Source organism: Hemicordylus capensis, chromosome 2, assembly GCF_027244095.1.
Source record: "Hemicordylus capensis ecotype Gifberg chromosome 2, rHemCap1.1.pri, whole genome shotgun sequence".
Taxonomy (NCBI): Eukaryota; Metazoa; Chordata; class Lepidosauria; order Squamata; family Cordylidae; genus Hemicordylus; species Hemicordylus capensis.
In genome coordinates, this window is record NC_069658.1 from 240899989 (window position 1) to 240925333 (window position 25345).

The 25345-nt window shown below is 45.4% G+C and overlaps 2 protein-coding genes across 4 annotated transcripts in view; both read right to left on the minus strand.

Moving 5' to 3' along the window:
• Positions 1–485: 485 nt before the first annotated feature.
• On the minus strand, positions 486–10425 carry LOC128347506 (zinc finger protein OZF-like). 3 transcript variants are annotated; one of them, XM_053302375.1, is made up of 6 exons: positions 10342–10425; positions 9260–9533; positions 8641–8767; positions 7455–7537; positions 7104–7230; positions 486–5860 (listed from the first exon to the last, which is right to left on the minus strand). In XM_053302375.1, exons 2-6 carry the CDS (start codon positions 9425–9427, stop codon positions 4638–4640), a joined length of 1728 nt encoding a protein of 575 aa, XP_053158350.1. In that variant the 5' UTR covers positions 9428–9533; positions 10342–10425; the 3' UTR covers positions 486–4637. The 3 variants fall into 3 exon arrangements, with proteins under 3 accessions (XP_053158350.1, XP_053158351.1, XP_053158349.1); XM_053302376.1 differs by lacking the exon at positions 10342–10425 and adding an exon at positions 9641–10311 and having other exon boundaries at positions 486–5830; XM_053302374.1 differs by lacking the exon at positions 10342–10425 and adding an exon at positions 9641–10311.
• Positions 10426–15256: 4831 nt separating this feature from the next.
• The window catches only part of LOC128343901 (uncharacterized), a 47927-nt gene continuing 37838 nt past the window's right edge, over positions 15257–25345 (minus strand). The window contains 1 exon segment of the mRNA XM_053293333.1: positions 15257–22628. Within this exon segment, the coding sequence (XP_053149308.1) occupies positions 21586–22628 (1043 nt within the window). The 3' untranslated portion in view covers positions 15257–21585.

Genomic DNA, 25345 nt, shown 5'->3' on the forward strand with positions numbered 1-25345 from the left:
ATTTATATACCATCTTTCATAAAAGCATATCCCAAAACCATATAGATGGAATATGGAAATGGCATGGTGGGGGGGGGGGGACTAGAGAGTTTTGTGCTATGGAATGAACTGCTACAAGGCTGCAGGCAGCTCAGAAGCAAAGCCCTTGCAGGGCAGGCAGGCAAGGCAATAGCTTGAGCTTCAACCCTTCCTGACACCTCCAGTTTTGAGGCCTGTAGGGAGAAAAAACATGGATGTTTTCTGCTGCCTTGATCCCCTGAGGGGTGCCTATGGATGCAAACCCTCCCCCTTCTCCTGCGTGGAAGTGGTTCAGCTCTTGCAATCCCCAGGCCATTGTGGCTGGGGCTGGTTGGAGTCAGCATCCAACCACATCTGGGAACTAAGGCTAGGAACTAAGGCTAGGAACCCAGACTCTAGCCAAGGGTGAGAGCGGAGCCTTGAAAGAGGCATTCGCAGCAGCAGCACCACCACCATCACCAGGGGCATGTATTCAAACATTTATTATGAAAAGAGAAAAGAAAAATGCATTATACATACATGCAGGCAATTCCAGAATACAGAGGCAACGATAAGCAAAAAGATGTTGTAAGACTGACTGAGGCAGGGTATGCTTTTTTTAAAATACAGAAATAAATAAGAGGGAATTGTTTGGCATTTAAACACACAAAAAAGATACCATTTATTGCATTATTTTAAGAACATTTTCTTGGGTATATCTTCTCTTGGAAATCTATGGTGGACATTCTGAGCCTCCCCTATAGTTGCTAATTTTAACGTACCCATTAGGGCTCTGCATCAGACACTCCACTCCCATGAATTCGCAGCATCCCCCTGGTGCTAGGTGGAGGCTGCTGTTCCCAGAGTGGGTCATTCCCTGGCTGGTCCTCATATTTCGGGCAGCACAAGGGCCCATGGGGCTGGCTGGGAAGTTGTGTGGGCCATCTGGGATGTGTAGTGTCCCTGTGTACCTTCCCAACATCCCCACATGCCTGCCCAGCTGGCCCTGTGGACTCTGGGGCCAATAGAAGGGGCCCTCCTGGCACTGGAAATGTGAGGAACTATGCAGGGATGGCTTCTATGGGAGCAGCTGCCTCTGTGCAGCACACCAGGGAGATCTAGTCCTTTGGCTTCCTGTCCAGGGGGATCCAGTCGGCTTCCCGTTCACAGCAAATAACTTGAGCAGCAAGGAGAATGTTCACTGCCTTGAAACACAGTGTGGAGAATGCCACCAACATGCTTCAGCTACAAAACAGACTTTTTCGTGTGAAATTACCAGCAACTAATTTTCTAAGTCTGTTCCTCTTTTCAAAATGGAATCATTCCAGATGTTCTCAGAACATGTTCACCTGAGCTTTGTGTGACTGATGGATTGATTAAGTGCTGTCAAGTCGGTGTCAATTCGTAGTGACCACATAGATCAGGGATTCTCAACGTGTGGGTCCCCAGATGTAATTGGACTTCAGCTCCCATAATTCCCAACCAAAGGCCGCTGGGGCTGGGGATTATGGGAGTTGAAGTCCAATAACATCTGGGGACCCACACGTTGAGAAACCCTGACATAGATAGATTAAAGTCCAGCTTTCACATCCATAGAGTGTAATGGGGAAAACCATTGTCCGAACGGTTCTAATCCTTGTAGGTATAGACACGTCACAGTATCTAAATATCCTTTCCAAGGACTTCATTGCAACCCTACCAAGTGCTAGTCTGTGGCATATATCTTGACTGCTGGATCCTTTACTGTTGACAGTCGATCCTAAAAGGCAGAAGCTATCCACCACTTCAGTGTCTTCACTGTCAATTCTGAGGCTGGTTGCTGTACCCGTTGTCATTAGTTTAGTCTTTTAGTTTAGTCATTTAGTCATAGTCCCGTTTTTTTCACTGTGTTCCTTGACTTTCATTACTAGAGCTTGCAGATCATCCACATTTTCAGCTATCAGAGTGGTGTCATCAGCGTAGAGCAGGTTATTGATGTTTCTTCCTCCAACTTTAAAGCCACACTCATCTTCTTCCAATCCAGCTTCTCTCAGTATATGTTCAGCATATAAATTGAATAAATAAGGAAAAAGTATACAGCCTTGTCTTACTCCTTTGCCGATCCGGAACCACTCTGTTTCACCATGTTCTATCTAGACTGTGGCTTCCTGTCCTGTATATAGGTTTCTCATGAGAACAATGAGATGTTCTGGGATGCCCATTTTCCTAAGGTTATTCCACAACTTCATATGGTTGATGCAATCGAAGGCTTTTCTGTAGTCAATAAAGCACATATTGACTTCTTTCTGATATTCTTAGGCTTTCTCAATTATCCAGCGTGCATCAGCAATGATGTCTCTTGTTCCTCAGCCTTTTCTGAAACCAGTTTGAACATCCGGCTTTTCCATTTCCACGTAGGGCTCTAATCTGCTTTGGATGATCCTGAGCATTATTTTGCTAGTATGTGAAATTAAGGACATTGTGCAATGGTTTACGTAATCTGTTAAATCTCCTTTCTTAGGTATGGGTATGTAGACTGACCTCTTCCAATCTGTTGGCCACTGTGTGGTTCTCCAAATTTGCTGGCATAGTTGGGTTAGAGCCTTTGTGTACTAGACGTTTATTATGAAGCTAGACAGGGACAGTGACCAGAGGAGCAGGCAGCCATGGGCATACCCCATCTGTGTGCCCGCCTCCTCTCCCTTACCTCCCTTGTCCAATACAGCATGCCTTGCCTCTACTCCACGGAAGTGTGCTCTGTACAGGTGTTGCCTACCACGGCAACCGCATCAGCTCCACCCTCTTCTTTCGAAAGTGGTGGAGAGGAGAGTGGTGGCTAGAGAGTCTGCGCACCACTCTCCTCTACTCCAGCATCTGGAAGGAGAAGGAGAAGCAAGATGGAAGCTCTTTGTGGAGGAACAGCTGCCTATCCCACTGCTTGCCATCACGTGTGGAGGATCTGCCCTGCTGCTAACACGTGATACAGATCTCCCCGAAAATTACAAGTTTAACCACTGCCGCCAAGGAGACTTTTATGCTTTTGCCTGGGTCTACTAAAACAGCCTTTCAAACCTCTGTCACCAAAAACAAACCTTGGTAGAGTGGTAAGACCTATAGGTGTGGGGTGGAGCAATTCCTTTTAAAGATAAACTTTGCAATTAGCTCAATTTAAAAGTTGTTACACAAGTTCAGTACAAACATCACCCCCGCTCTCTCCAAAAGACCATAAAGGAGAAAAGAAATGGTTGGAAAAAACACAATCACTAACCCAACTTAAACTGGTCTCTAGCACACAGTCCTCTGCGGTAACCTGGCTTGTTCTTTCTGAAGCTTCAGGTCTTAGTCACTTTCACCAGCCAGGGGTTAAATCCAGACTGGTGGTTCTATGATTAGCGCCCTTCAGAGAGTCTCCATTCTCTGTAGTGATTTCCAGCACTTGTTTGTAACAACCACACTGACTTGTCTTCTTCTGAATCACAGCTCTGCACAGTACTTTACTGTACCAACTCTGCTTCCTTGGCTCTGACTTCCTCCAGGACTCTCTCCCATTCTGACTAACTCAAGCAACCTCCTATAAATACACACATTGTCCCAACCCTTCTTTTTAAACAATCCGGTCCCTATAACACAAAATTCCCTCCACTTTTCATAATTCCTCTTCCCTCAAAAACCAAACCACACTTTGATATTCTCAAAGTGTAACAAAAATACAGCAGGCATGAACTTTTGACCCTGCTAGTTTTTTCATGCATAGGGATTTTCAAGCATACTATTTATTTATTCATTTATTCATTTAATTCAATTTCTATACCGCCCTTCCAAAATGACTCAAGGCAGTTTACAACAGGATAAAAACACAACACACACAATGAGGCTCTACGCACAATCTGTGTGTAGAGCCTAACCGGGCTCTCCCCACAGACAAGCAAGGAGCTTGCCCTCGGCAGCCGGATTGGCCGCCCACATGATTACCAACTCCGTCACAGAGCCAGTAGGGGCGGTGGGGCTCGGGGGCCCCCCAGCCCCAGGATGCCCTGCGTGGGTGTGCAGGGCATTCTGGGGAGACCCCCCCCGAGGCGGGAGGCTTGTAGGAGCCCCCCAGTTGGGGGGGTCTCCTTGTGAGTCACCACAGCACAGAGTGCCAGCGTGGTGACTCACAATCAGAAGAATGGGGTTAGCGGAGCACTTGCTCCGCTAACCTCGTTTAAGGAGAGGGGGAATTAGTGTGGTTTGATGCTGGGAGCCTCATGGTTGCAGCACATGACCAGGAGAAATCGGGCTAGGCTCCCTTAGCCCAGTTTCTCCTGGTCATGGGAATAGCCTCAATGTTATTTACAATGACGAAGTAGTTTGGGAATATCAATTCAATAAGACAAGGGCTTATTTACAACAAAAAGAGGTTTGGGAACATCAGTTCAATAATCATACAGTTCATTTTAAAAAGCAAGAAGTCTATAGACCTCATTCACACTCTTTCTATGTTACAAACATAGATATCTTTTCACGTGTGAATTCTTTCATGTTGTATAAGATGGGAGCTATGACTGAAGCCCTGTCCACACTTCAGGCATTTGTACAGTTTTTCTTCTTTGAGAAGAAAACATTCTGAGATGTTGTGTAAGATTTGAGCTGTAACTAAGGCTCTTTCCACACGCCAAGCATCAAAATGGTTTCTCTCCAGTGTGAATTCCTTGGTGTTTCTTAAGATTTGAGCTCCAAAGGAAGCTCTTTCCACACTCCAGACATTTAAATGGTTTCTCTCCTGTGTGAATTGCTTGGTGTTCTTTAAGATGTAAGCTCCGACTGAAACTCTTTCCACACTCCAAGCATTTAAATGGTTTATCTCCTGTGTGAATTCTTCGATGTTCTCTAAGATCTGAGCACCAACTGAAGTTCTTTCCACATTCCAAGCATCTAAATGGTTTCTCTCCTGTGTGAATTCTTTGGTGTTTCTTAAGAGCTGAGCTACTACTGAAACTCTTTCCACACTCCAAGCATCTACATGGGTTCTCTCCTGTGTGAATTCTTTGGTGTTTCTTAAGATCTGACCTCCAACTGAAGATCTTTCCACACTCCAAGCATCGAAATGGTTTCTCCCCTGTGTGAATTCTTCGATGTTCTTTAAGATATGAGCTCCGACTGAAGCTTTTTCCACACTCCAAGCATTTACATGGTTTCTCTCCTGTGTGAATTCTTTGGTGATTCTTAAGATCTGAGCTTCGACTGAAGCTCTTTCCACACTCCAAGCATCGAAATGGTTTTTCTCCTGTGTGAATTCTTTGATGTTTAATACGGTGTGAGTTCTGACTGAAGCTCTTCCCACACTCCAAGCATCTAAATGGTTTCTCTCCTGTGTGAATTATTTGGTGTCTCCAAAGACATGTGCTCCGATTAAAGCTCTTTCCACACTCCAAACATTTAAACCTTTTCTCTTCAGTGTGAACTCTGAGATGGTCACTAAGGTATACACTATGAATGCCGTTCTTTCCACATTCTAGGCTTTTAAATGGTTCCTCTCTGGTGTGAAAATTTATATGACTCCTAAGCTCTGAGTTGCAGCTGAAACTCTTTCTGCATTCCTGACATTTATATGATTTCTCTCCAGTGTGAGTTCTTTGATGTTTAATAAGCTGAGAGTTCTGACTGAAGCTCTTTCTACACTCTAAGCACTTAAAAAGTTCCTCTCCTCTCTTCATTCTCCAGTGACATTCAAGGAACAATTTATAACCGATGCTTTTCTCACATAAGAGGGGCTTACTCCCATGCTTTCCCATTTCTATTTCTTCTTGGATTGGTGTTTCTTGGCAGTCACCAACATGAACAGGAGGAGATTCATTCTGCCTTGCCTGGTTTACTTTAGAGGGAGAGAGAGAGAGAAAGAAGCCTGGGAGAAAAGAAGTGTCAAATCAAGCAATAAACCCAATTATTTGCTACTGAAAATGACAAACCGGGCTTCAGAACAGGAAGTAAACCATTAAACCCATCTTCAGTGATTGACATTAAATGAAGAATGGTGTGATGTAGAAAGGTGACTTATGTTAACTTGGGTTTGGCTTCCCACCCAGCTGTGAAGTTGAATATGTCACCTTGAACAGTTCCTATGTCTCAGCTGAATGTATTGACCAAGATTGTTTATCAATATAAAGAAATAACTTATGGAATAAGCCCACCATTGCTGATCAGAACCCTTTGGAAGAAGGCCAGCTTACAAGAGATACGTCAACAGGTCAGACAGCCATTAGTGCAGAGGAAGAGCAGGCAGCATTTGCATTCAAAAAGTCCCAGACTTAATGCTCAACACATCCAGTTTAGGACTTTTGCAGCTGGGTTTAGAAGTCCTCTGCAAGGGACCCTGGAGTGATGCTACCAATCTGTGCAAACCAGATTCAGCTCAATGCATCACCCAACTCAACTTTCACTGCTTTGTATGGTGAATCATTCCTCTTTTAGGGTTGACCTTTTTCTTCAGGATTTGGAGCCCACCTACCAAATTACCCATTTCCCCCATTATAGCTCATCCTTCACAGTTTATGTATTAGCTTGTCGGAAGGATGTCCAAGATATACCCAAAGGAGCTCAACACAGCTAATAGATACAACCATCCCGGCCCATTCTCCATGTCAAAAGTCTCTCTTTAGAGCATGGTTTGGCTGTAGCCTGTCCATCTTGCTTGTCTCCATCCCATCAGCTGCAAAGCACTCGGCCCAAACATGGGTGCAAGGTGGCAGAGGGTCCCATAACAATTCCCAAAAAGCCAGTTGGTGATGCTGTATTGCTTAAAGCAGAAAGCATCAGTCCAATGCCCGAATGAAGCAGCTGTTTTCCTAGCTTGGCTTAAAATTCAACTGGAAAAACCAATCTTGGAGAGGAATTCAGCGGGGCTCAAACACAGGGAAGAGAAGCACTTTCTCAGAATATTCCACATCCTCCCTAGGCAAGCCAGCAAAAAGCCCCCGATATCTAAGCCTAACTGTTTCACATGGTTCCAACCACAGGCCGCTGGCTAAGTGTTCCCCCACCCAGCAGAGAGGCCCCACGACCCTGCCATAAGAACACACCCACAAGGAATGCTGGGTCCCAATAAAGGAAGAAGCAGCAGCCATTCCTGGAGAGTGAGGGAGCCTTACCCAGAGAGGCCACATTCTGCCTGTTCTCCTCCATGACTGCTCTGTGCAGGGCTCTTTGGTCTGCATCCAGCAGAGCCCACTCCTCCTCCGTGAAATGCACAGCCACCTCCTCAAAGGACACGGCACCCTGAAACAAGAACATATTGGACTCACAGGTCAGAAAACAGTCTGCCCCCCCCCGCCCCCATGTAAGCAAATCTCTGGAGTGAATTATGATGGAGCAGCTAAAGGTCCTTTGGTAGGATTCAAGCCCTCACAGCCTTCCTAGTGGACGGATTCCAGAGAAGCAAATATTTTTTCAGGCTCAGAAAAAAGACAACCTGGCTGTTCCCCACATGACCGCTCTCCTACCTGAACTGGTTGGGTAGAAGCTGTTTCTCCACCCACAAACAGGAGCCATGACCTCTTCAACACCTTCTGTGGTGTCCCATGAACTAGGAGAGACAAAAGCCATCAAAGGATGATTTAACATGGAGCCATAAAATGTTACAGTTGGAAGTGACCTTTGAGCTCATCTAATTCCACCCCTTGCTCATTGAATGAATTTCATCCTGTAAACCTGATGGATGACTGTCCAGAGAGCTCATCCTTTTATGTTCAATATCAATTCCTGATGAGGAAGGAAAAAGATCACCCCACTCCCAACGACTCCTGGCCAGAACAAGAGGTGCTGACTTGGACATAAATATTTTTCAGCTTCTTGGATGACCCGACAGGCAGTGACACATCAATTATTTATTTATTTATTTGATTTCTATACTGCCCTTTCAAAAATGGCTCAGGGTGGTTTACACAGAGAAATAATACATAAATAAGATGTCTCCCTGTCCCCAAAGGGCTCACAATCTAAAAGAAACATAAGACAGACACCAGCAACAATCACTGAAGGTACAGTGCTGGGAGTGGATAGGGCCAGTTACTCTCCCCCTGCCAAATAAAGAGAATCGCCACATTAAAAGGTGCCTGTTTGCCAAGTTAGCTGGATCCCATTGAACTCTGATCAATGGGATCAGAGTTATGTCAAGGCAGGGAGGCTTCAGCGTAACTGCCCTGCAGGCATGAGAGGTAGAGCAGCACATATGGAATGAGATCAGGATGTGATGTTTGCTTCTGTCCCTTCCCTGCAAAATGTTCATCTCAAGGGTATATTTGTCTGTACTGTGCAGCCCTCATGGACATATTTCTGGTAGTGAACAGCACTTTTGCAAGGAGAGGTGAGAAGAGAAGCAAACCTCCCTATGTGCTGCCCTGTCCTCCAAGCCTGCAGGTCAACTACTATAAAAACTCCCTGCTCCAACAAGTGATTACCCCACTGGGTTCACCCCACTGGTTTCAGCTCAACCAGTGTGTCAGATTGATGGACCATGCACTGCCCATCCCATCAACGGTTGACTCCAAAGAGACCTGCAGCTTTGTGCAGGATAGACTAGAGACAAAACGCCCCCCACAAATAGACTCAGGGGAACAAAGAAGTCATCCTTTTAAGGCACATGAGATTAAGGGAGACCCAGCAGAAGGAGGATCCATGATTCCTTACCCAGTGAGATGGAATCTGCATGATCCTCCTGAGAGCTCCACCCGTGCAGCAGCTGCAGTCTGGCGTCTGATAGAGTCTTCTCTACCGCAGAAAAACCAGTAGTCGCTTCTGCTAGCCACCCCTGCCCCTGAAATACCAACAAAAATCCCAGGCAAGGAATGGGAAGGGTTAGGATTCTTCCGCCTGCAAGGGCTTTCAGAGAAATCTGGCAAATTCCTCCTTGCTTATATTATTCTCCATTTCAGTAAGCAGATTTAACCATTAATTAGCATTACTTCTTTCTTGTATTAGTGACACCAAGATCTTTTGCAGAAATGTGGGAAATCATTTTTTAAATATACATGAATATATGATGAGGAGAACTCATTTGACCTTCCACCCGCTCTCTCACCTGCTGCTCTTCCTGCTTCTTCGCCTCTGCCTGGCTCAGAAGGAAACCTTCTGCCAAGGCCACTGCCTGCAAACTGGTCTCTGCTCCACATTCCCTCACCCAGCTCTCCATCTCTGAGGGCAGGATGGTCAGAAACTGCTCTAGGATCACAAGATCCATGATCTGGTGTTTTGTGTGTTGCTCTGGTTTGAGCCACTGATGGTAAAGGTGGTGGAGTTGGCTGCATACCTGTTGGGGCGCCTCAACCTCCTGGTAGTGGAACTGCCTGAAGTGCTGGTGCTTTACATCGGAAGGGAGCGTCTCCTCCTGCAGGATTCCCTGTAGAGTCCTTTCCCAGAATTCCTCACCGCTCCCAGCCTTGATGGTCTCTGGGCCACCTGAGTCTTGCATTTCCATCTCCAATTCTGTGCTCCAAAGGCAGGCTCCAAGAAGGCTTCAGTTGTTTTAACCACAGACTGATCCTTTCAGCAAAAACTGCTGTAATGGGTGGGGCCACTGAGTTCTGCAAAGTCAAAATTGTGCAGGTATTTTACTAAGGAAAAGGGATTATCTGAGCTCCTGACAAGAGACTTCCCCCTATAGGAAAGGAACCAATCATCCAAAGGGTACCTTGAGAATGGAAGGAGGTTCCTTCCTTTGCAAGTCACAGATCAGGGGTGTAGCTATAATTGAGTGGATGGCTTCAGAGTACCTGGGCTCCTCAGTTACAGAGGGGCCTCCTGCTCCACTCCTCCCTATTTTCTTATGTCCCTCACTCCAAGAGGCTGCAGGGGAGAGGGGCAAACACAGCCACCTCACCCCAGCTACGCCCCTGCACAAAGACCAATGCAGTGCCTCCCCCCCGAAAAGGCTGGCTGTGTGTCCCCCGCTGCCCACAACAACCTTCTCTCCCCCACCCCTCTTTTCTCCCCAAATATTCCAGCCACATCTGCTTCTCCCCCTTTCCTCCTCCTCCTCCAGGGACCACTGACAGTCTTTCCCGTTAGGGCCCCGCAAAGCTATTGAGGGCAAGCAGCTGGAAAACTGGCTTCTGTCTCCTCAAAGCCTCCTCCTTTTGCAAAGCAGCTTGTCTTGGCTTGGGAGGAACTGCAGAGGGATCATCAGCCCCACACAGGCCACCACCTCCCCATGAACTGAGGTGGGTGGGGCCTGGGATGAGTCTCTCGCCCCCTCGTTTCACCCCATTCACTTCCTGGGCTTTGCTCTTCCCCTGGGAGGTTCCACCCACTCACTCCTCCCTTGGTTCCTGCCCCTTTATCATCCACCCTCCCCCCCCCCCGCACCCCAGACTCCCCTCCAAATCGACGCACCACCAAAGGGCTCCCCAAATGATCCCGGAGTCCTCCTCTTTCCCAGGGGGCGGGGCAGGAAGAGAGTGTGGCCAATCACGATCCCTTTTGCCTTCTCTAGGATTCTCGTCTCTCTCCGCTTAACTCTTTGCTGGCATCTCAGGGGGGAGTCCAAGGGGGGCTGCTTCATTCCCTTCCTTGCCCTTCAGAAGAGGGAAACTGCTCACGTCAACAAAGGGCATTTTAAGTCTCAGCCCATACCAAGACTACGACGTTGGATTTAAACTGTCTCCCCGCCCCGGGACCACCAGGGTAGCATCTATGCGAGAGGTTGAAATTCAACAGATACAGCTCCCCCCCCCCCCCGCCCAAGGGGAAGCCCTATGATGCTGCTAAGCACTGTGATCCTAAGCACTGGAGTCGCTTCCTCATTTTTCTGAACTCTCAAAGTATTACCTTTCACCTCCCTCAAGTGTTTTTCTTCTCCCCAACTTTTAAACAGTGTTTCTCCCCCCCCACACACACACCATCTTAAACAGTGCAAAGCTTTCCCAGCAAAACATTTTTGTTCTCCCTCCCCCAAATGTCTTTCCCTGTTACCTCAAAGAAATAAAGTTGGAAAGAGCTTCTGCTCCAGTCCAGAGCGTCCCCTCTCTGCAACCCTGGGGGCAGGGGTGGGGCATTAATCCTAGCTCATGTCAGGGAAGGGGGACAGAAGAGACGGAGGCCTGGTGCCCTCCTGGGCTAGCAGGGGACATTGGTGTAGGCCTGAGACAGACTGAAGCCATGTTACCTTTCATATATTCTGTCTGTGTAAGGGGGGGCCTAGGGGATTCCTTATAAGGAGTTGCTTTTCTGTACCAAGGAGGACCAGGAGAGACTAGATAAGAAGGTGATGAGGTATTCACCTAAAAGAATACACGTGCAGAAGTTAGCTGGAAATTTACAGAAAGTCCAGACAAAGGAAAGGGGCAGTATCTATGTACCATCTCCTAGGCTATTAATATGTCATGTTTGTATATGTTCAGGGTCTTGGACTTGAGCGATAACTGCCAAGACCTTTGTTACTATAGAGCAAAATAAAGCCTTTTAAATCCTTCTCGACTGGTGACGTGTTTAGCTACTGACCCAGAAAAGAACCTCTCTTTGTTGGGGTACAACAAGATGAATGAACAGGATGCCCCAGTGGGGGGGGGGGGCAGGGAGGCAGCCTGTGGGTCGTGGGATGGCATCTTTTTGTGGTACAGACCATAATGTGGTTAATACATTAATGGAGATTTGTGTGGAAGTTGTTCTTATTTATATCTATAAGGCAAGCATCTATACTGTAGAAAAGGGAGGAGGAGCCTGAGTTGCCAGGCAGGATTGCAAGAGAACGCTGTGGCTTCCAGAAGGAGGGAGGCCATCCCTGAGAGCAGGAGGAGGAGCCGGGTGGGATTTCTCAGGGACAGTCGCTAAGGTCTGGCTGATGGTAGAAGACACATGGGAAGGCTACCTACCTTCCTGAAGGCTACCTACTCTACCTGAAGGAAGAAAAAGGATTCATCTGAGAAAGTATACGCTCAAGTCCAGATTGGCTGGGAAAGAGTGAGAAAAGTGAGCCAGGGGTCAGTCAGAAAAAGGGAAGGGGTTTTAGCAGATGGTGAGAAGTCCTTGAGGCAGGTAAAATAGCAGCAGCGAACTCTTCAATATGAAGTAGCATTACTTTGTATTGCAAAAACTGACATTTACATGCGTATTATTATTTTTACATTTATATCCCACTCTTCCTCCAAGGAGCCCAGAGTAGTGTATTACATACTTGAGTTTCTCTTTCACAACAACCCTGTGAAGTAGGTTAGGCTGAGAGAGAAGCGACTGGCCCAGAGTCACCCAGCTAGTTTTATGGCTGAATGGGGATTTGAACTCGGGTCTCCCCAGTCCTAGTCCAGCACTCTAACCACTACACCATGCTGGCTCTCTATGTGTATGCTTCCTCTCAGGAGGCATTGTGAGGAGGCAGACCACCAGGCCGTGGTTCTGAATGGGGAACATGGTGACTGGGCTCAGTGTGACCAGCAGTGAGGACCAGTTGATGCTCCCCGCTGGTCACACTGAACCCAGGCACCATGTTCAGAGGTATGGCTCACATCGTGTACTCTTTCCTAGGTTCCATCTTGTACAGGTGCTGGTCTGTGATGAGAAGGGCTCAGTCAGTGCTCGTTACAGAGGTTTGTTTGCGTGGCTTCTGCACCATTGCTGCATTATTTTATTGATTGGTTGATTTGATTTCTATAACACGCTTTTGCAGAAATGCGGTTTACACAGAGAAATAATAAATAAATAAGATGGATCCCTGTCCCCAAAGGGCTCACAATCTAAAAAGAAACGTAAGATAGACACCAGCAACACTCACTGGAGGTACTGTGCTGGGGGTGGATAGGGCCAGTTATTCTCCCCCAGAGGCGGATCTACGGAAAATAGCGCCCAGGGCAAGCACTGAAATTGCGCCCCTGTCCAAATATCTGATGCAAAATTAGAATCAAAACTTCTTTGTTCCAGTAGGGTGAGAAAATGTAACTTAGAAGGGAAATACAAAAACAAGCCCACCTCCCACACAAAATCAGCACACGGTTCCTGTAAGAATTCAGCAGTAAACTGGGTTTTCCAACAGTCCCCCAAATTGTCACCTCCTGATTGACTGAGCCATCCATGATTGATCCCTACAGGGTGCATAATTCATTACAGTAGAGGTTTTAAAATGTGTGCTCTTTGATGTTGCTGGACTGCAGCTCTCATCATCCACAGCCAAAAAACCACTGTGGGTGATGGATGCTGTAGTCCACCACCTGGGGAGCCATGTCTGAGAACCCCCTGCATTCAACAACCGAGAAACAAAATAATAATTACTTTGACATTTACTTTTACATTTGTATTCCACACTTCTTCTAAGGAACTCCGGGTGGCATATATGGTCTCCCACATTTTAGTCTCAAACTTGAAAGGGGGACACTCGAAAACCTGATTCCCACACGCACCCTGAAGTAAAAGGTAAAGGTAAAGTGTGCAGTAAAGTCAATTTCTACTCCTGCCGCCCACAGAGCCCTGTTGTTTTCTTTTGGTAGAATACAGGAGGGGTTTCCATCTAACTTGCCATTGTCTACTCTGACGGACAGTGGCTCTCACTGACATATATATTTTTTTAATTTTTTTTTTACCTGTAGCCCCTTTGGGGGGGGGTCCTGCAAAAGTCTCCCCCCCCCCACACTGCCATCTTAATTTACTACTGCAGCCCGTCCTGGGCAGATTTGCAAAGATCAGGATGGTGGCTCTTTTGGAGGCAGCCACACATGCTCAAATGGCCTCTGCAAGGCCTGGTAAGGCCTAGGGTCTCACAGGGACCATTTGAGTATGTGCGGTGGCCATTTTTTTTAATTTTTTAAATGGCCATCAAAAACAAAATGGCCACCACACATGCTCAAATGGTCCCTGCAAGGCCCTAGGCCTTGCCAGGCCTTGCAGAGGCCATTTGAGCATGCATAGTGGCCATTTTGCAAACTGGGGAGGGGTTGGGAAGCAGCATGGCACTGGCGCCCCCTGCAAGTGGCGCCCAGGGCACGTGCCCTGTCTGCCCCACCATAGATACACCTCTGCTAATTAAAAAGATCGGTAAAAGGTGCCTCTTTGCCAAGATAGCAGGGATTATTTGGGCCTTGATAGCTGTGAATAATACAATATTCCCCTGCTAACTTGGCAAAGAGGCACCTTTTAACATGGGGATTCTCTTTATTTAGCAGGGGGAGAGTAACTGGCCCTATCCACCACCAGCACAGTACCTCCAGTGACTGTTGCTAGTGTCTGTCTTATGTTTCTTTTTAGATTGTGAGCCCTTTGGGGACAGGGATCCATCTTATTTATGTATTATTTCTCTGTGTAAACCGCCCTGAGCCATTTTTGGAAGGGCGGTATAGAAATTGAATAAATAAACAAACAAACAAACAAACAAATAAATAAATAAATAAAATAATGATTATATTCCAGCAATTTCTACACCATTCATTAAGGGGGTAGTTCTAAGGAATCTCCATTCAAAAACCCTTGGCTTTCTGTTCACAGAAACTGCTCGACAGCAAGGAGAAATTTCATTTCTACCATTTCAATGCAGCAAGTTGAAGGGCACTAGCAAGCCTCAGGTGGGGAGCAGAAATTGAAATATGAAATTGCCAGGAACTAAGCCTCTTCCTTTCAAAAAAGATTAATTCCAAATATCCCCAGCACATGACATGTTCTACTGAATGTATATGCTAGACATTTAACTAATTAGCCACACATACATATTAGCAAGCAAGAGGTTGCTGGTTCGAATACCCACTGGTATGTTTTCCATACTAAGGGAAACACCTGTATCAGGCAGCAGCGATACAGGGATGCTGAAAGGCATCATCTCATACTGCACAGGAGGAGGCAATGGTAAACCCCTCCTGTATTCTACCAAAGACAACCACAGGGCTCTGTGGGCACCAGGAATTGAAATCGACTTGACGGCACACTTTATCTTACCTTTACATATTACTGGAGAATACTGAAACAACCAGTCTCTGATCATATCTCCAATATATGAATCACTGTCAGGGACTCTAGTCTCAGTGTTGGTGAGTAAAACTTCAGTGAGCAGAAAAACGGGTAAAATTCCACAATGTTCAAATGGTCTTGATCCTCTCCCATACTATTGCTGCTAAATTCAGGAGAGGAAGGAACCATTTTTACATGAAATGTCCTCTTAACCTGCCCCGTTACATTAGAATTCAGACTGTATTTTAAAAAATATGCTAGTGTTGTTGTTGTTGTTGATAAGTCTTGGCAGACTGTAAGAAATATCGACTATAAATGGAACACAATGAAAATAGGGTTACAAAACCTGTTTCTAAGTTCTTTAAGAATATGGCTTCACTAGGGGTCAGTTGTTGACAAGAGCTGACATTTTATTTTTATTTTTTGCATTTTAAATTTTTATTGGCTTTTACAATTGCTTTACATTCAAATTACATTCATTTATTTAATTCTACACATAAGTAAACATTGACTTCCCGCTTAACTATCTGCGCTGTTCACAATAACTATACATATAAACTATTGCTATAATAATTCAAAACATACATACTCCACACTACTACTCGATTTTACCCAACCCAACCTGCTGTTACTATATTTAAAACCCTACTGAAAAGTCCATATTAGAAAAATAGTTCTTTAAATAAAGTAAAAATAGTTCCCAATCTTCTTTAAAACATTCCAAATTTTTGTCTTTTATAAGCGCTGTAAGCTTTGCCATCTCAGCATATTCCAAAATTTTTATCAAACAGTCTTCTTTTGAGGTCATTTTAGTGTCTTTCCATTTCTGCGCATATACTATCCTAGCCACTGTGCATGCATACATTAAAAATGCTGAATTTCTTCTGGAGAACTATCTTTCAGTTATTCCCAGCAGGAAGGATTCTGGTCTCTTAAGGAATGTCGTCTTAAAAATTTTCTTCAACTCATTGTATATAATATCCCAAAAAGCCTTTGCTTTCCCACATTACCACCACATATGGAAAAAAGTTCCTTCACATTGTCCACATTTTCAACATTTGTTTGAAACATTTTTATACATTAATGCTAATTTTTTTGGTGTCAGATACCACCTATACATCATCTTATAATAATTTTCTTTTAAAGTATAACATGCAGTAAACTTTAAATCAGTTTTCCATAATTTTTCCCAAGCAGCCATATCTATATTATGACCCACATCTTGATCCCATTTTATCATAGTCGTTTTAACCACTTCATCTCTTGTCTCCCCCAAAAGCAACAACTTATACTTCTTAAAGACTAATTTTTCATCATTTTCACCTTCCTTCTCAAATCTTGACATTTGATCAACAAACCCAACCTTAAGATCCTTTTTCTAAGTTTCATTTAGCTGATGATGCTGAAACCAATTACTAATCAAATTTTGTACTCCATTTAATTTTTTTTAATTTACAGCCCTTCTCTTGAAAACATAACAAATCCCTATAAGCACCCCATTCAGATTGCATATTTGTCTCTTTATGTGCCAAAGCCTCAATTGGGGATACCCATAATGGAGTTTTACACTCCAACCATTTTTTATATTTTGCCCATACTCCCATCAGACTCCTTCTTACATAGTGATTAAGAAAGTCTTTATGCACTTTGCTGTTATCATACCACAAATATGAGTCCCAGCCAAACCTTCTTCCAAATCCTTCCAAATCAAGTATTCTGAGATTTCTTAATGTTATCCATTCCTTTAACCACGTCAACAAAACAGCATCAAAATACAGCCTTAAATCAGGCAGGGTAAGGCCACCTCTTTCTCTAGCATCTGTTAAATTTTTAAATTTAATTCTTGGTCTTTTCCCTTGCCAAACAAATTTAGTTATATCCTTTTGCCATTGCTTGAAACAGGCTAGCATATTAATTATAAGAATAGTCTGAAAAAGAAACAACATTTTAGGTAAGACATTCATCTTCACAACTGAAATTCTTCCCATTAAAGATAAGTTCATTCTAGTCCATCTTTACAAATCAATTCTGTATTCTGTATCAATTCTGTATGGAATTACTGTATTCCATATTTTAATATAATTATTTGAAAACAAAGAATTTTTATTTGTCAACCAGACGCCCAAATATTTGATTTTCTTCTCCACTTTCAATTCATTTATCTTGTAAAGTCTATCATTTGATTTCTGGTCCATATTTTTTGTCAACACCTTCGTTTTACTCTTATTAATATAAAACCCGGCCAATTGGCCAAATTGTTCTATTTTCCCCAAGGGCCTTCCAACCTTTCCTAATGGATATTCTAGAAAAAACACCACATCATCCTCAAAGGCTCTGAGTTTATACTCCTGTTTCCCTACTTTCGGGCTTTGTATTTGGTCATCTTCTCTAATGTTTCTACAAAGCACTTTCAGAACTAATAGAAAAAGTAATGGGGAAAGCGGACAACCTTGTCTAGTTCCTTTTTGTATTTTACAATTATTTGATACTTCCCCATTTATAATAATTTTGGCATATTGCTCTGAATATATTGTCTTTATGGCCCTAATAAAATTATTACCAACTCCCATTGCATCCAATAACTTCCACATAAACTGCTAGGAGACATTGTCAAATGCTTTCTCTGCATCCAAAAAGATCAGAGCTGACATATCTTGACTCAGTTTAATAGAGGATATTCTACTGTCATTAGCAGTCCTTTAGTCCATCAGTCTCTCTGGGACTGAATATTGTGTAAATACAAAGACCTGCTCCCCAAGAGTTTACCTGCACGTGATTCTAATGTTAACTGGCCAAGCTCTTTTAAAGACTCATTTTGCACTACTGGGCTTTTCCACCCCTCCCTTCTCCTGCTGGATTAATAAGCAATCCTGGGAGGCCTGTAAAAACAGCAGAGGAAAATCTTTTTATTCCAGTCGCTGCAGACTGGCCCGTCAGGCTTTTAAGCTTTTTGGATGCACTTAAAAATACTTAGTTGATTACAAGAATATTTCAAAGCACTCGGGTTGTTATTAGGCGGTACACATTGAAATCATAGCTACTCAGTTGCAAAGAAGAGATATTTAGGAATGCAAGGCAACACAGAGAAAACAAAATAATTCCTAACGCAAAGTAAACGCACTTTAACCTATTCTAATATCCAAGGCCCCAAAGCCTTGGCTTCATTCCCCTTGACACTCACCCAAGTCCTGGCAAGATCACAATCCTGTCTTTCAAGGATCTACAGAGTCCCATGCAGGAGCAACCTCCATCCTGGTCACTCCGCTCTGCCCTCTCTGAACAGACTTTCTGCTTCTTGTTCCAAGAAGACCCCCACAGCTCACATGTCCCACCCACCTGGTGGACTGATTGGTCAAAATCAGGGGTTGCCAGCTTGTAATAGCAATAGCAGCAATAGCACTTACATTTATATACCGCTCTATAGCCGGAGCTCTCTAAGCGGTTTACAATGATTTAGCATATTGCCCCCAACATTCTGGGTACTCATTTTACCGACCTCGGAAGGATGGAAGGCTGAGTCAACCTTGAGCCCCTGGTCAGGATCGAACTTGTAACCTTCTGGTTACAGGGCGGCAGTTTTACCACTGCGCCACCAGGGGCTCTTGTAAGTAAAGTTTAGGGGTTCACTTCTGGTTAACGCTATTGGAATGGGGAGGCTGGGTCACCACAAAATAAGGGAATTATTTGGCATTTAAATAAAAAGGGACATACCTTATAATGCATCATTAACAACCTTTCCTTAGGTACCTCTTCTCTAGGAAATCTATTATTAAAAAAATACACCAACCACCTCCTGAACTGGGCTCTGCCCATTCCCATAGCCCTCTGGGCCCTCCATTCCCATGAATTTTCAGCATACTCTGGGTTCTATGTGGAGGCAGTTGTTTCCAGAGTGGATAATTCCTTGGCTGTTTTTCACATTTCAGGCACCACAGGGGCCCATGGGGCTGGCTGGCAAGTCATGTGGGCCATCTGGAATGTGTAGTGTCCCCGTGAGCCTTCCCAACATCCCCACATGCCTTCCCAGTTGGCCCTGTGGACTCTGGTTCCAATATAAGGGGCCCATCTGGCCCTGGAGATGTGAAGAACTGCGCGGGGATGTCTACGCTGGAGCAGCTGCCTCTGTGCAGCACCGGGGGATGCAGTCCTTTGGCTTCCTGTTCGGGGGATCCTCACATGTCTGCCTAGCTGCCCAGGAACTATGCATGGATGGCTACTATGGGAGCAGCTGCCTCTGTGCAGCACCAGGGAATCAGTCCTTTGGCTTCCCATCCAGGGGTATCCAGTCAGCTTCCCATTGACAGAACCTAACTTGAGCAGCAAGGAGTGTTCACCACCTTGAAATATGGCATGGAGAATGGCTCCAACAAACTTTAGCTGGGGAACGGACTTTTTAGTGTAAAAATACCAGCAACTCAGTTTCTAAGTCTGCTCCTCCTTTAAAAATGGAATTATTCCAAACATTCTCATAACATAAGTTTACCTGAGCTTTACATGCTATATGTTTATTATGAAACTAGGCAGGGGCAGTGACCAGAGGAGCAGACCCCGACTTGTTTTAATGTTTAATCTTTTTATTTTTTAAATTGTTTTTTTGTAAACTGCCCAGAGACTTGTATACAAATATGTTAAATAAAATACTAAGAGTAAGTAAAAAGTCTGGCTGAAAAAATGGGTCTTAAGGGCTCTTTTGAAGGATGGCAAAGATGTCAAACCATGAAAGTCTATAGCAGGTCTGCTCAAATTAAGCCCCCCAGCTGTTTTTTGTACTACAACTACCATAATCCTCAGCCACAGTGGTCCACAGTCAGGGATTATGGGGATTGTAGGCCAAAATCTGCAAGAGGGCTGAAGTTGAGCAGCCCTGGTCTACAGGGAGCACATTGCACAGCCTAGGAGTGACAACAGAGCAGGCCCACTCCCGTCACTGCCAGATGGGCCAACAGCATACGGAGACAGACCTCTCTCGATGTGTGATGGGGATCATGCAGAAGTAAGTGCTCTCCTGCGTAACTGGTCCTAAACCGTTTAGGGCTTTAATAGTAATCACCAGCACTTTGTATTTGGCCTGGAAACCCATTAGTAGCCAATGCTATTCCTTTAAAACAGGCATAATATGGTCTCCCCGGGACACCCCAGAGAACAAACTAGCTGCTGCATTTTGAACCAAGGGAAGTTTCCAAACGACGTACAAAGGCAACCCCAGGTAGAGCGCATTGCAGTAGTCAAGCCTAGCGATTACCAGGCTAGATCTCACTGGGATGGCAAAGCTGAGATTAACAACTTCTGCCAGCTGACATGACTGAATGTATGATGAACCCACATACTTTGCACATTGAAAACTAAAAGGCAGGAAGAAGCATTCTAAATGTAGCCTCCTTCCCAACATGCAAACATTACTTTTGCGCGATAGTCAGTAACGCATGTGTGTGTTTGTGTGTAAGTGAGAGACTTCTGTGCGCACACTGACTTGATGCTGCTGCCCAGGACAAAACTCTTTCCGCTCACAGATTCTAAACATGAGGAGGGAACACTGCTGCCCACCACAGCTCCTCTGTCCCCGCCCTTCTTCTTTCAGAAGTGGGGGAGATGAGAGAGGTGGCTAAAAAGTATCTGCTCCACTCTCCTCAACTACATCTTCTGGAAGGGCAGGGGGAGGAGAGATGGAAGCGCTATCTACATTAAAAAATATGTATATCCTTCCAGGTGTGAAATCTTTCATCTTTTGTAAGATGAAAAGTTTTTCTCCTTTGTGAATTCCTTGGTGTTTTGCAAGGACTCTTGAATTCTTGTGTGAATTCCTTGGTGTTTCTTAAGACCTCCTCTTTGACAGAAGCGCTTTCCACACTCCAAGCATCTAAATGGTTTCTCTCCTGTATGAATTATTTGATGTCTCCTAAGATTTGAGCTCTGAGTAAAGCTCTTTCCACACAAGCATCTAAATGGTTTTTCTCCTCTGTGAATGTTTTCATGTTTCTTAAGAGCTGATCTCTGACTGAAGCTCTTTCCACACTCCAAGCATCTAAATGGTTTCTCCCGTGTGAATTTTTTTAATGTTCTCTAAGATGTGTGCTGCGGTTGAAGTTCTTTCCACACTCCCAAGCATCTAAATGGTTTCTCTCCTGTGTGGATTATTTGATGTCTCCTAAGATTTGAGCTGTGACTAAAGCTCTTTCTGCACTCCGAGCATCTAAATGGTTTATCTCCTGTGTGGATTCTTTCATGGTTCTTAAGAGCTGAGCTATGGCTGAAGCTCTTTCCTCACTCCAAGAATCTAAATGGTTTCTCTCCATTAGAGGTTGTTGATTTTTACCACAATAGGTAAAACAGCAGAGCACTAAGGAATGAGCATACACTCCAGTTACAGAGTAGGAAGCAGAAGATGGTTTGGATATTGCAGCTATTCAGAGAAAACACATGGAGGTCCTTGTATGACTAAACACTAAATATTTATTGGTTAAATACACTTAGATAGTAAAGACCTATATCTAATCTAAAAGACTACATAGTGGATAGGTAAGGAGAGAGAGATATGTTTCCATTTGCTCTCTAGGAGGAAAGGAAGGATTGTGACTCAGCACAGGAAGTGCTGCAGAGTCAGTTCAGGGGTCATAGAGTAGGGACAGATAGGGAGACCCTGACTCACTGTCTCTACTCCCAGTGCCCCTAGTGGTCATTAGGACAGTTGGTGCAAAAGGTCGATGCACTGGAAGTTCATCTCCAACATTCTCTTTTGTGAATTATTTCATGCTTCTTAAGGGTTGAGCTATAACCAAAGTCCTTTCCACACTCCAAGCATCGAAATCGTTTCTCTCCTGTGTGGATTATTTGATGTCTCCTAAGATTTGAGCTATGGCTGAAGTTCTTTCCGCACTCCAAGCATCTAAATGGTTTCTCTCCTGTGTGAATTCTTTCATGGCTCTTAAGACCTGAGCTATGGCTGAAGTTCTTTCCACACTCCAAGCATCTAAATGGTTTCTCTCTTGTGTGGATTCTTTCATGAATCTTAAGAGCTGAGCGATGACTAAAGCTCTTTCCACACTCCAAGCATCTAAATGGTTTCTCTCCTGTGTGAATTATTGCATGGATCTTAAGAGATGTGCTCCGATTGAAGGTCTTTCCACACTCCAAGCATCGAAATGGTTTCTCTCCTGTGTGAATTCTTTTGTGGATCTTAAGACCTGAGCTACACCTGAAGCTCTTTCCACACTCCAGGCATTTAAATGGATTCTCTCCTGTGTGAATTCTTTCATGGATCTTAAGAGCTGTGCTCCGATTGAAGCCCTTTCCACACTCCAAGCATCTAAATGGTTTCTCTTTTGTGTGGATTTTTTTGTGGATCTTAAGACCTGAGCTGCAACTGAAGCTCTTTCCACACTCCAGGCATTTAAATGGTTTCTCTCCTGTGTGAATTCTTTGATGGTTTCTAAGCTGTGAACTGTAACTGAAGCTCTTTCTACACACCAAGCACTTAAATGGTTCCTTTGCCCTTCTCTTCATTCCCCAGTGACATTTAAGCCACAATTTATAACCAATGCTTTTCTCACGTGAGAGGGGCTTCCTCTTTTGCTTTCTCTTCTCTATTTCTTCTTGGATTGGTGTTTCTTGGCAGTCACCAGCATGAACAGGAGGAGATTCATTCTTTTTCTGCTTTTCTTTTGTTGCTTTTTTCTGTTGTCCTTTCTTTTTACATCTTGCTCTTTCTACTAGTGACCTGCATGCTTCTCCTTCAGTCTTGATTTTCCACCCATCACCTGCTAGAGAGAAAGAGAAAAAGAAGCATAGTATAGATTGCAGGGAGAAAATAAGCGACAAAAATTAAGCAATAAAGCCAATGACAAAGTGGAGTTCAGAACAGGAAGTAAATCACGAAAGCCATCTCCAGTGATTGACATTACATGAAGAATGGTGTGGTGTAGAAAGGTGACCGATGGAAACTTGGATTTGGCTTCCCACCCAGCTGTGAAGTTGAATGGGTTGCTGTGAAGGAACCCTGTGCATGATGGGAGTTGGCCTCTATGATCCTAAACGTGGGAGCACCACCTTCACAGCATCCACTGGACCTGCCCCTCACCTATTCCACAATCCAGCAGAGAGAAATGGCAGCCAGGGCCGTCCTTGGGGCGGTGGGAGAGGCCCCGTGCCGGTGTGGACTATTGGGGTGTTTGAGAGGCTCCGAGTCCGACAGACTGCCCTTGCTTGTTGCTGCTGCGCTGCTCGCTCCTTCCCTCGGCTACAATCACTCACTGTGGAGCAGCAGGCAGAAAGGTGGCAACTTCTGTCTCACTGCTGTCCTGAACTTCCGGCTTGGGGCTCTAAGCTGTGTGGCTGAGGGAGTGCACACAGAGGTGTGGCTCCCTGCTCAGCCCATTCCAGCAGCCGCACAGTCTCCCTGTGCACTGGGATGGCTGCTTCAGGTCGTTTCCCCCTTGCCATCTTTTCCCCTGCTGCTGCCAAGTATCGCTGCAAGTATTGCTCCCAAGCGACAACGAGGAAGTGAGGGCTGACTGCTGCCACCCGATCCAGCCAGGCTCGGAGAGGGAGGCACAGCTGTGAAGGCTGCCAAGCAGACATCTGCTTCTGTCCACCTTTCAGACTGCACCTGTGCTGTGTCTCTCTCTCTCTCTCTCTCTCTCTCTCTCTCTCTCTCTCTCTCTCTCTCTCTCTCACACACACACACACACACACACACATACACGTACGTCAGGGAGGACGACCAGGAGGCAGTAACAACCAGCATGCAGGAGCCGCAGTTGACTGGAGCCAAGCAGCCGTCCTCAGGTCCCTCTCTCACTTCCCGCTCAGCCCCCTCTGCTTTCTCTTTCTCCTTGCCCCCTTCCTCTTCATCTCCCTGCTCATTTCTCTTTTCTTATTACGTCCTTACTATTTCTGGTGTTACTGTGAGCTCCTTACTGGTTTTCCTTCCTTCTTTCTCTGTCCCTTGTGGGACTCCTCTGGAGTCAGAGTTTGGGGTGTAGCTTTTGGTGGCACTTTGGACTGCTCTCTGGACCCCAACTGCCCCTTGCCCTTCTCCTGCGTGCCCCATTGCTACATTCACAGCACTTTCCTCTTGGGGCTCCCCTCCCCCTTGCTCTTCCTCTCTTCTCTCCTCCTGTCTTTCCTTCCTAGTTCCAAATCTCTCTTTGGTCCCTCTTCCCACCCACCCTTTCCCCTTCTTCCCCCTTCCCTGCTGTCTTTTCTGACCTTCTTACCTCATCATGTCTGCTTCCCCCCAAACAAACCACATTCCTATTTCCCACCACCAACATTTCCTGAGCTCTTTCCTTCTTTCCGAGCATTCTGTGCTTGCAAAGCCCCTCTTTCCCCACTCGTCACAGTGGAGGAGCCAAAAGGCCACCTGAGGACAAGGAGGGGAACTCCACATGGGAAGAGGATGCTTTTAGAGAAAACTGGGCAGGAATAGCTTGCTACACATGATTGCTGCTTGCAGACCCAGACTAAGTCCTCCACATACCCAAATCAGGCTTTGGGTAGCAGGTTGAAAAGTCCTGTGCAAGAGACCCTGGAGAGATGCTACCAAACAGTGCAGACAAGAGGGCGGTGGGCCACCTCCAGCCTCAAAGTTAGGATGCCTCTGAGTACTAGATGCAGGGGAGTAACAGCAGGAGAGAGGGCATGCCCCTTTCAACTCCTGCCTGTGGCTTCCAGCGGCATCTGGTGGGCCACTGTGTGAAAGAGGATGCTGGACTAGATGGGCCTTGGGCCTGATCCAGCAGGGCTCTTCTTAAGTTCTTATGTGAAGTGTTTGCAGTTGTTTTTATGTTCTTAAGATTCAGCTCAATGCATCAGTTTCTCTGCTATTCACTGGGAATATTTTCTTCAGGATGTGGAGCCCACCTGCCACATGACCTCTTTCCCCCACTAAGGCTCATCCTCCGCAGTTTATGTATCAGCTGGTCAGAAGGATGCCAAAGGAGCTCATCACAGCTCTCACTACAACCATCCCAGTCCATTCTCCATATCCAAAGTCCCGCTTCAGGGCATGTTTCAGCTGCAGCCTGCACAGCTTCACCCGATTGCCTCCAAAGCACTAATCCCAAAAAGGGATGCCAGCTGGCAGAGGGTCCCATCCCAATGCCCAAAAAGCCAGTCGGTGATGCTGTATTGCTTGAAGCAGAAAGCATCAGTCCGATGCCAGGAAGCTGTTATTCTCCCAGCTTGGCTGGAAATTCAAGTGGGAAAAGCAATCTTGGTGGAAAAGTCAGCAGGGCTCAAACACAGAGATGAGAAGCACTTTCTCAGAATATTCCACATCCTCCCAAGGCAAGCCAGCAAGAAGCCCCTGATCGCGAAGCCTAACACTTCCAGCAACAGCAGTTCCAACTACAGGCCGCTGGATAAGTGTCCCCCCACCCAGCAGAGAGGCCCCACAACCCTGCCATAAGAATACATCCAGAAGGAATGCTGGGTCCCGACAAAGGAAGAAGCACCAGCCATTTCGGGAGAGGGAGAG